At 40.4% G+C, this 12136-nt stretch overlaps 1 protein-coding gene across 2 annotated transcripts in view; it reads right to left on the bottom strand.

Annotated features, from left to right (window-relative positions):
- LOC110497700 (pleckstrin homology domain-containing family G member 7) overlaps positions 1–12136 on the bottom strand; it is a 37079-nt gene that overhangs the window by 10718 nt on the left and 14225 nt on the right. For both annotated transcript variants that reach the window (XM_036956613.1, XM_036956620.1), the window contains exons 4-10: positions 10384–10502; positions 10011–10051; positions 9358–9456; positions 8752–8904; positions 5598–5693; positions 2628–2729; positions 2187–2300 (exon numbers count right to left, since the gene is read on the bottom strand). In XM_036956613.1, coding sequence (XP_036812508.1) covers positions 2187–2300; positions 2628–2729; positions 5598–5693; positions 8752–8904; positions 9358–9456; positions 10011–10051; positions 10384–10502 — 724 coding nt within the window. The remainder of the gene's footprint in view (positions 1–2186; positions 2301–2627; positions 2730–5597; positions 5694–8751; positions 8905–9357; positions 9457–10010; positions 10052–10383; positions 10503–12136) is intronic.

The following is a 12136-nucleotide window of genomic DNA, read 5'->3' as shown; positions in this document are numbered from 1 at the left end:
CAAACCAAAACAAAGGCAGTCTTCTCATACTTTGATGATTTCAAAAACGCTTTTGACTCAATTTGGCATGAGGGTCTGCTATAAAACATTCATGGAAACTAGTGTTGAGGGAAAACATATGGCATTATAAAATCCATGTACACAAACAACAAGTCTGTGGTTAAAATTGGCAACAAAAAAAAAACATTTATTTCCACAGGGCCATGGGGTGAGACAGGGATGGAGCTTAAGCCCCACACTCTTCAACCTATATATCAACAAATTGGTGAGGGCCCTAGAACAGTCTGCAGCAGTTGGCCTCACTCTACTAGAATCTGAAATCTGATGATCTGGTGCTTTTGTCCCCAACCAAGGAGGGCCTTGGTAGCACCTAGAACTTCTGCACAGATTCTGTCAGACCTGGGTCCAGACAGTAAATCTCAGTCAAAAATAATAGTGTTCCAAAAAAGGTCCTGTTGCCAGGACCACAAATTCAAATTCCATCTAGACACCGTTACCCTAGAGCAGTGTTTCCCAAACTTAGTCCTTGGGACCCCAAGATTTGCACATTTATTTTTTTGCCCTAACACTACACAGTTGATTCAAATGATCAAAGCTGGAATATTAATTGATTATTTGAATCAGCTGTGTAGTGCACCCCTTGGGGTCCCGAGGACCGAGTTTGGGAAACCCTGCCCTAGAGCACACAAAAAACTATACATACCTCGGCCTAAATATCAGCGCCAAAGGTAACTTCCACAAAGCTATGAACAATCTGCGAGACAAGGGAAGAAGGGCCTTCTATGCCATCAAAATGAACATAGAATTTGACATTGACGATCTGGCTAAAAAATACTTGAATCAGTTATAGAACCCATTGCCCTTCATGGTTGTGAAGTCTGGGGTCCGCTCACCAACCTAAAAAAACAAAAAATGCATGCAGAGCAGAATTAGGCCGATACCCATTAATTATCAAAATCCAGAAAAGAGACGTTAAATTCTACAAACACCTAAAAGGAAGCGATTCCCAAATCTTCGATAACAAAGCCATCACCTACAGAGAAATTAACCTGGAGAAGAGCCCCCTAAGCAAGCTGGTTCTGGGGCTCTGTTCACAAACACAAACAGAGCCCCAGGACAGCAACACAATTAGACCCAACCAAATCATGAGAAAACTAAAATATAATTACTTGACACATTGTAAAGAATTTACAAAAAACAGAGCAAACTAGAAAGCTATTTGGCCCTACACAGAGTACACAGTGGCAGAATACCTGACCACTGTGACTGACCCAAACTGAAGGAAAGCTTTGACTCTGTACCGACTCAGTGAGCATAGCCTTGCTATTGAGAAAAGCTGCCGTAGGCAGACCTGGCTCTCAAGAGAAGACAGGCTATGTGCCCACTGCCCATAAAATGAGGTGGAATCTGAGCTGCACTTCCTAACCTCCTGCCAAATGTATGATCATAGAGACACATATTTCACTCAGATTACACAGACCCACAAAGAATTTGAAAACAAATCAAACTTTGATAAACTCCCATATCTACTGGGTGAAATACCAGTGTGCCATCACAGCAGCAAGATTTGTGACCTGTTGCCACAAGAAAAGGGCAACCAGTGAAGAGCAAACACCAATGTAAATACAACCCATATTTATGTTGATTTATTTTCCCTTTTGTACTTTAACTATTTGCACATCGTTACAACACTGTATATAGACATAATATGACATTTAAAATGTCTTTATTATTTTGGAATAGTGTAATGTTTACTGTTCAGAGAGAGAGAGAGAGAGAGAGAGAGTACTGTACTGTAAGTAGGTAGATAAGTGTGTGTGACAATATTGAGAAATAAATATTGATATTGAGAGAAAAAGCAATTGAGCAAGAGTTTGGGAGGGCCTTGGCAAGACAGAGTTAGGGTGTAAGAGTGAAATAGAGATCATATTAGATAGAACAGCGGGTGGGGAGGAGGGAAAGTGAAGTTGTCGAGGAAGAAAAATGATCTCAGTGGAGAGTAAAAAAAACAACAGAAGGGTTGTAAAAAAATAAAGATAAATAGTCACAACAGCAGAAGTCAAATTGTTACGTTCCAAATTGTCAGCAAGCCCCAGCACAGGGCGACCTTGCCTCAACCAACCCTGATTTACATTTCAAAATAAGCAGCGCTCGGCGTCTCCGGCCAGCAGTACAGTAGAGTGTACCTTAACATAGGAGCCAAAGTCCTCTCTGTTCTTCAGGCTGTCCAGATAATATAGTGCAGTGGAATAGTTGAGGCAGTACTTCTGCAGACAGTGGCATATGCTCTCCCGGAATGCCTGCCGACAGATAGAGAGACGTAGTGTTTATCTAGCTAGCATAGAGAGAGACACAGAAAGCTGGGCCACAGGAAAAACAACTGAGATATGCATTCATATTGTACATTTCATGGAGGGAGATAAAGAGATGTACATCTAGTATATCATGTTTGTGTGGGTCACATTTTCAAACAATAATGTGGCTTATATTGAGGCTTCTGATAACTTCTGTTCCAAATATTTAGTTATTTATTATAATATTTAATCAAAAGTAAGGATGCTGTTGAGAGAGAGAGAGAGAGAGAGAGAGAGACAGTAAGTGTGCGTGCATGTATCAGCTGTACCTACCTTAGTGAGAAGCTTCAGCAGGTTGGGACCACCTCCTGCCACAGGGATCTCCCAGGACTCCTTGATGACACGCAGCAGGCTGGTGAGGAAGCCAAAGCTCACCTGGGGAACAACACATCATATTACAGAGTCCACATGATGACTATTGCTGTGTAGTCATATACAGTTATTATTTTGGCTCTTTTCTCTGGAAGTTTGGATTTAAAATCAAACAATGATGAAAGAGGTATTTTCATCCATATCGGGTGAATCGTTTAGAAATTACAGCACGTGTTGTACATAGTGCCCCCATTTTAGGGGAACAAGTATTGGGACTAATTAACTTATGTGTATTAAAGTAGTAAAAAGTTAAGTACACTGCTCAAAAAAATAAAGGGAACACTTAAACAACACAATGTAACTCCAAGTCAATCACACTTCTGTGAAATCAAACTGTCCACTTAGGTAGCAACACTGATTGACAATACATTTCACATGCTGTTGTGCAAATGGAATAGACAACAGGTGGAAATTATAGGCAATTAGCAAGACACCCCCAATAAAGGAGTGGTTCTGCAGGTGATAACCACAGACCACTTCTCAGTTCCTATGCTTCCTGGCTGATGTTTTGGTCACTTTTGAATGCTGGCGGTGCTTTCACTCTAGTGGTAGCATGAGACGGAGTCTACAACCCACACAAGTGGCTCAGGTAGTGCAGCTCATCCAGGATGGAACATCAATGTGAGATGTAGCAAGAAGGTTTGCTATGTCTGTCAGCGTAGTGTCCAGAGCATGGAGGCGCTACCAGGAGACAGGCCAGTACATCAGGAGACGTGGAGGAGGCCATAGGAGGGCAACAACCCAGCAGCAGGACCGCTACCTCCGCCTTTGTGCAAGGAGGAGCACTGCCAGAGCCCTGCAAAATGACCTCCAGCAGGCCACAAATATGCATGTGTCTGCTCAAACGGTCAGAAACAGAGTCCATGAGGGTGGTATGAGGGCCCGACGTCCACAGGTGGGGGTTGTGCTTACAGCCCAACACCGCGCAGGACGTTTGGCATTTGCCAGAGAACACCAAGATTGGCAAATTCGCCACTGGCGCCCTGTGCTCTTCACAGATGAAAGCAGGTTAACACTGAGCACGTGACAGAGTCTGGAGACGCCGTGGAGAACGTTCTGCTGCCTGCAACAACCTCCAGCATGACTGGTTTGGCGGTGGGTCAGTCATGGTGTGGGGTGGCATTTCTTTGGGGGGCCGCACAGCCCTCCATGTGCTCACCAGAGGTAGTCTGACTGCCATTAGGTACCGAGATGAGATCCTCAGACCCCTTGTGAGACCATATGCTGGTGCGGTTGGCCCTGGGTTCCTCCTAATGCAAGACAATGCTAGACCTCATGTGGCTGGAGTGTGCCAGCAGTTCCTGAAAGAGGAAGGCATTGATGCTATGGACTGGCCCGCCCGTTCCCCAGACCTGAATCCAATTGAGCACATCTGGGACATCATGTCTCGCTCCATCCACCAACGCCACGTTGCACCACAGACTGTCTAGGAGTTGGTGGATGCTTTAGTCCAGGTCTGGGAGGAGATCCCTCAGGAGACCATCCGCCACCTCATCAGGAGCATGCCCAGGCGTTGTAGGGAGGTCATACAGGCACGTGGAGGCCACACACACTACTGAGCCTTATTTTGACTTGTTTTAAGGACATTACATCAAAGTTGGATCAGCCTGTAGTGTGGTTTTCCACTTTAATTTTGAGTGTGACTCCAAACCCAGACCTCCATGGGTTAATAAATTTGATTTCCATTGATATTTTTTGAGTGATTTTGTTGTCAGCACATTCAACTATGTAAAGAAAAAAGTATTTAATAAGAATATTTCATTCATTCAGATCTAGGATGTGTTATTTTATTGTTCCCTTTATTTTTTTGAGCAGTGTATTTTGGTCCCATATTCATAGCACGCAAAGACTACATCAAATTTGTTGGATGCATTTGCTGTTTGTTTTCATTGTATTTCAGATTATTTTGTGCCCAATAGAAATGAATGGTAAATAATGTATTGTGTAACCTTTGAGTCACTTTCATTGTCAATAAGAATAGAATGTTTCTGACACTTCTACATTAATGTGGATACTACTATGATTACGGATAATCCTGAATGAATCGTGAATAAAAATGTGAGAAAGTTGTTCCCCAAAATGGGGAACTATATACAAAAGGTTCTGTGAAAGCTGAAAATGAAAGCTGACAGTCTGCACTTTAACCTCAGTCATTGATTGATTTAACAAAAAAAGGTTTTTAAATATAGAACCAAAAGAAGAAAAAATGCTTCACTGTCCCAATAATTACGGAGGGTATTGTAAATAGAGTATGATGGCAAGGACTGATAATCAAACCTCCAATGTCTTGCGTCAATCACCTGCAGCTCTCTATTTTCTTCAGTAAAATAACCAGATGATGTGATATTGTGAAAACTCAAACCTTTTAACATATAGCCTAGAGTAAGATGATGTTGAAGATTTGATGTTTTGTGATTTATTTTGGAATTTCATTTTGATATGTGGATAGCTTGTGGTAAACCACCTCCCATCCAAGATTCAGTACCAAAACAGTGCACATTCCCCTTTGACCCCTTCACTGTCATGGTCAGTTATCCCTCCGGGAGCTGGATAACTACTTTCCACACACTAGTGACTGCCTCACTGCCCCATGATAGCACGCCATGGCCCTATCATCTTATCGTTCTGCATGGAAGACTCCACCCACTGCACCCGTACAGGACCAGTTCTAATCTGATCTGGGTGGTGTTAGAGGGTGACCAGTGTGTTGGCATGGCGACAGCACTAAATAGAACACTAGCTATAATATAATAGGACACAATAAGGATATTTTGTGCTTTAATTATGTTGTAAATTCTTAACATGCCAAACAAATAAAGATATTTTAATCTAATCCAACCTATTGTAATATATATATATATATGGTCATACCAGACACAGCTCATTGAGGTTGGCAAACAGCCTCCAGGAGTCCACGTCATGCAGGCAGTCCCTCATCTGCAGGTTGGTCAGCATGGCCAGAAACACCTGAGAAACACATTACAAACATAACAAAAAACACATTACAAACACAACCAAAAACACATTAGAAACACAACCAAAAACACATTACAAACACAACCAAAAACACATTGCAAACACAACCAAAAACACATTACAAACATAACCAAAAACACATTACAAACATAACCAAAAACACATTACAAACACAACCAAAAACACATTACAAACACAACCAAAAACACATTACAAACACAACCAAAAACACATTACAAACACAACCAAAAACACATTACAAACACAACCAAAAACACATTACAAACACAACCAAAAACACATTACAAACACAACCAAAAACACATTACAAACACAACCAAAAACACATTACAAACACAACCAAAAACACATTGCAAACACAAACACATTACAAACACATTACAAACAAATACATTAGAAATACCAATACAAACACATTAGAAACACAAACAAATACATAAACAAATACACATTACAAACAAACAAAACACACACAAATATATTATACATAAAAAAACAACAACATTAGAAACACAAACGCGAGGGGTTAGATTTGTTTGTGCTGTATTCACTTGACTAGTAGAGAGGACAACGTAACATTTGATCACAATAAAGCTGAAGAAAGAGTTCCAACAAAGTATATTTTAAGAAGGGGCAGTTTGAAGTCAAAAGAACCGTCACAACATGACCTTGGCGTTCACAAAGCCTCACAAAGCACAAGGTGTTGGGTGGCATTGGTGCGGAGCCATTCCTATTCAAATGTGTGTATGTGCGTGTGTGTGTCAGGGTTTCCGTTAGGAAAATGTGTCGCTGGACATTTGACTGGCAGTATTTTAATTTACTGGACATTTGAGAAATCTACCGTACTCATATGCATTGGAAACATAACCCGATTAGGGCGTCCACCCCCGGTGCTCAGAATGACAGTAATCACATTTAGATTATGGTTATTAATATTAACAGAACATGCAACATGAGGATGCAGCGGCGTGCGTCCTTCTAAATTAAATCACATTTTATTTGTCGCATGCGCCGAATACAACAGATGTAGACTTTACCGTGAAATGATTACTTACGAGCCCTTTCCCAACAATGCAGTTAAAAAGTAGAAAATGAACAACTAAATAAAAAGAAAGTAGTAACAAAAAAAAACTGATGCGCACTTTGAAGATATTAATAATAAAAGTTAACATTTACTTTTCCCCATCCAACAAAACAAAATCACTAGCCTATGTCAATCTATTATCACCCATAGTGGAAAAGTTGACCTATTCTATTTACCAGCTTGTCATTCTGTGCCAGGAAGAAACAGACTGGGACAGTTGTGGGACTATAGATCCCAAATTCATACAATCTGTAGGCCTGGGATACATAAAAAACAAGAGCCTGATGCAACAGATCAGAACGTTTAGCTTAAAATGTTAATAAACAATTATTTCTTCACATTATAAACACAGCAATGCTCACAACGCAGTAGGCTACGTGCAAATGTTCGTTCCATAATGGAAAACTGTCACGTTCTGACCTTAGTTCCTTTGTTATGTCTTTGTTTTAGTATGGTCAGAGCGTGAGTTGGGGTGGGTAGTCTATGTTCTTTTTTCTATGTTGGGTTTATGTGTTTGGCCTGGTATGGTTCTCAATCAGAGGCAGGTGTCGTCCATTGTCTCTGATTGAGAATCATACTTAGGTAGCCTTTTCCCACCTGTGTTTGGTGGGTGATTATTTTTCCGTGTCAGTGTTTGTTCCATACGGGACTGTGTCGGTTTTCATTTATTTCTCTTGTTCCTTTTGTTTTCTGTGTCCAGTGATATTTCATTAAAATATATTATGGACACTTACCACGCTGCGTTTTGTTCCTCTTCTCCTTCACCAGACGAAAACCGTTACAAAAACACCATTGTCAGAAGCGCACCGCACATGCAAGCAGTTTCATGTGACAGAGATGAACATATCCTAGAAATGTCGAAATTGCCGAGATCTAAAGATGCAAGGACTAGCATTGGTTGCTAATATGACTAGGATTGTGCCTTTGGCTTCTGGAAAATGAAAGAATTGATTTGAAAACCAAATGAACATGAGATACTGGTTTCAATTGCATATGGAAGTCTTTATAAAAGAATTGCCTCCAAGTTTCTATGGTCGGATTTTGGCTAAGCTACTTTGAAGCAAGGTAAAACATGCCTCATAATATAAAGTAAAACTTTCAGGTTTCAAACAATTAAGTAAATGTTTTCAAAATGCATACTGCCTCCAGCTCATTGCAAAGTGTTGAGTGATCAGCTGAAGCCTGCCTACCATTGTTGCCAAATGGGAAGCATGCTTCAATTACCAGCTTAGAAAAACAAATATTAGCTCTTTTTAATTATGGCTATCAAAACTTTTTTAAACATGTGACTGCATTTAGAATTGTTGTGCAATGATTGGGTTTATAAAAGCACATGTTTAACTCAGCAACGAACAAGCTGTTTGAGGAGCTGTAGCAGCAGCTCTCGCGCTGTGACAGATTTTCAGCTCAAACAAGGCTCTGTATGTGTGTGTGTGACAAATAAGATATGACGACTAATGAAAATACACACGCGGCAATTTATTTCCACTAAATTTAGAAAATGTACCTATAGACCGATAAGCATGACCAGTTTGCATCAATTAATAGGCTAAAAAGCATTATTTTGCTATATCTATATTTTTTTCTTCTCCCGGACAATTGGCCGGACAATTTTTATTTTTTTTTATTGGCCAAAAGCCGGCTATTACCGGCTAACGGAATCCCTGGTGTGTGATTTGATTTGATTATTAGGATCCCCATTAGCCGATGCCAATGGTGACAGCTAGTCTTACTGGGGTCTGACATATAAACGAAAAAGACATTACAGACAAAATACTTTACAATTTACATACATTTAAAAACATGAACATGTAGTGTGTGTGTGCATCTATCAGTTACACATACATGTCAGTACATATACACAACAAGTGTGTGTGTGTGTGTGTGTGTGTGTGTGTGTGTGTGTGTGTGTGTGTGTGTGGAGGCGTATATCAAGTAAGTCACCTCTTTGAGCACCATGAGCTGATCCAGGAAGTAAACACACTCGCTGGTGAAGAGTTCCCAGATGGCTTCATGTCTCTTGTAGTCCTGAGGGTCACTATCAGACTTCAGCTGAGACGAATCACAGTCCCTTAGGAACTCTTCTAGAGAACAATCCTGGAGATGGAAGAATGACAGACAGAGGGATGATTGGATAGATGTTATTTGAACAATACACAAGGGGGGTGATTCATTGTGGTTCTCTCACGGCTAGGCTAGTGAGGTCATAAGTACGAGGCGACTGCATTCTGTGGCGTGTCTTGTTACTATGCCCAATGCTGTAACTAAAGTCTATTATCATCTGCTGTCTAGTTAGAGTTTATAAGTGTACGGTTGTTATGTGCGTAGGCCAACAATAAAGTCTTGTTCCCGTCCATTGTTCCCGTCCATTGTGTCCATTTATATGTTTCAGGGGCTTCATTGTTCCTTAAGTAATTGCTAGGAGCACTGACTCAATTATGACTGGATGCCAAGTTACAACGCAGATATTATAGTTTCCTATTATAGTTTCCTATTAGAGGAAAAGGGGCTTATTCAGCATGGATCATATGTTCATATGGCTTTTCTCACCTTGTACTTCTGGAAGTCTGTGTTCCTCCAGTCTTGAATCTGTTCCGTCGAGAGATATTTCTCAATATCAGAGGCAGAGCATGTTCTCTTCCCTTTAGTCTGAAAGGAACAAATACAGGCTCAACGTCAAATGTTCCTTGGACAATCAATCAGGTTTTCCTACTATAGGTATGAGTTTCTGTTTGTCTAAGTGAAAATGTGAATGTGTGTATGTATACTGTAAGAGTGAGTGTGTACATGTGTGTTTGCGCACGCATGTGTGCACGGTCATGCACTTATGGAAGTGAACAGTGGAACAGTGAACTACAGTATACACCAACAGTGTTTGTGCAAATATTTGCCCATCTATCTATCCGTCTGGCCAAACACATTTAACTAAATAATTGAGTTGGATTGAATTGGTTTGGCTCAGTGTTGTTGACTCATTATGAAATCTCAGGAGTTCATGAGAACAGAGGGGAGGAAAGCGTATTAATTAATGCTGTGATTAAAAGTGGGTCAGAGAACAATGTCTTTAATTCCATTGGAGCTCGCCTGAGCACACTGGCAGCTTCACCGCCCGAGCAAGCAAACCACAAACAACTAGACTGACCGGTGGCAGGCTAGCTAGGGTGAGCAGTAGGGGAGAAACAACACACAGATCGTACACCTACCGTGCTACGTCTGGAGAAAGGCCACCTGGGTTTCTTAGTGTCTGTGGAAATTGAGAAAGTGGTATTGTGATTATCTACAAATGCATAGCTCCATAGGTCTGCTGTTAAAAAAATTGTTCACACCAAAGGATATACAGAGGGGAGAACAAGTATTTGATACACTGCCGATTTTGCAGGTTTTCCTACTTACAAAGCATGTAGAGGTCTGTACTTTTTATCATAGGTACACTTCAACTGTGAGAGACGGAATCTAAAACAAAAATCCAGAAAATCACATTGTATGATTTTTAAGTAATTAATTAGCATTTTATTGGATTTTTGTTTTAGATTCCGTCTCTCACATAATGTGCAAAAAAGCAGCTTCAGTGTTAACCTGAAAAGTTGGAGAGATTCAGTAGGTCTGCCACCCCATTGGACACAAACAGGTCCCCCGGCGAAACATCCAATCCAGGCAGACTGACCACCACAGAACTCCGCCTCCTCTCCTGCAGTCTTGGGAACAAGGTATGAAGAGATAGACAGTTTCTAGAACATTCTGACCAATAAAAAGCAAATTTCTAGACCATTCTGATCAATAAGAGCTGACCAATAAGGCCCCATAGTATTTTTTTTATTTTTTATGTAGGGGGTAGATCAGCTTTAATATTAAAGATAGATTGTGGCTTCTATCAATGTAATTGTCTATTATTTGAAATATTAAAAAATAATAATAATTAGCTTCTTTATTATTTTCCCCTAACCCTACCATCACCCCTCCCCTAATTGGAGTAAACTAATGTACGACAATACCTAGGCTTCTACATACTATATACATTTGATTTTACATTAGATCTATTTTGTTTGTCCAAGGCCTTTCTAACTAGTGTGACTAACTGTATTTTAAGTGTGAGGTATACTGTATGTCAAAGTGACCTATATTTAAGTGATAATTCCCGAGAAGCCGCGGTTGGAAGATATATTGGCACGGGTGTTGTTAGTCCGAGACGAAGTCGAGGGTTGTCAAACCGTGCCAATATATCCTCCAAACACCAGCTTCTCGGGCATTATCACTTTTATACAACGGGTTCCCAACATATTCAAATAATGATTTACATATTTTCATTAATGTAAGAAGTGCGTGACTGGCTGCAGGGAAGTCAGGCGCAGGAGAGCAGAACTGGGTAACAACCGGAGCGGTTTAATGAGGCAAAACCAACGGCACCCGTCGCAGACCAGTCTATAATGCACATACACTTTACAACAAACAATTCCACACACAGACATGGGGGGAACAGAGGGATATATACACGTAATGTAATGAGGGAATGTAACCAGGTGTGTGGGAAAATAAGACAAAACAAATGGAAAATGAAAGGTGGATCGGTGATGGCTAGAAGACTGGTGACGTCGACCGCCGAACGCCGCCCGAACAAGAATAAGAACTGACTGCGATGGAAGTCGTGACAATTAAAAAAGGTTAGATTCCAAGACGGCGGACTGAACACAGCAGTGCAGATTGACTTAAAATAAAAATGCAATGCAGGGAACTAAGTATTTGAATCCTCTGCAAAACATGACTTAGTACTTGGCAACAATGCAAAACGTTATGTTTGGCGTAAAAGCAAAAGTAAAAGTAAAAGAATAATTTTGCACGCCCAATTTTTCAGTTTTTGATTTGTTAAAAAAGTTTGAAATATCCAATAAATGTCGTTCCACTTCATGATTGTGTCCCACTTGTTGTTGATTCTTCACAAAAAAATACAGTTTTCTATCTTTATGTTTGAAGCCTGAAATGTGGCAAAAGGTCGCAAAGTTCAAGGGGGCCGAATACTTTCGCAAGGCACTGTATATGGGGGATACAACCTTCCCAGCTCTGCAGAGTTTGCAGCGAAGAGACAGAATCATTTGTTTTGGTATTGTCCATATGTAGCTTGTTTTTGGTCACAGTCCCAGGAATGGCTGAAGAATTGCAACATTTAACTGTAGCTAACTCTGCAGATAGCCCTACTGGGTGATCTGAAAAGTCATAGTCAATCGATCAATAATATAATAATACTTAGAATTTTTTGATAATAATACGTATAATTTTTTATTTACAATCTGTAGAAATTATGAGAATCGAAAGGTCAGAACTTTTGTGAAACATC

The sequence above is a fragment of the Oncorhynchus mykiss genome, chromosome 2 (assembly GCF_013265735.2).
Source record: "Oncorhynchus mykiss isolate Arlee chromosome 2, USDA_OmykA_1.1, whole genome shotgun sequence".
In the NCBI taxonomy this organism is placed as follows: Eukaryota; Metazoa; Chordata; class Actinopteri; order Salmoniformes; family Salmonidae; genus Oncorhynchus; species Oncorhynchus mykiss.
Note: the sequence above shows the minus strand (reverse complement) of the source record. Positions and strands in the feature narration are given on the sequence as shown.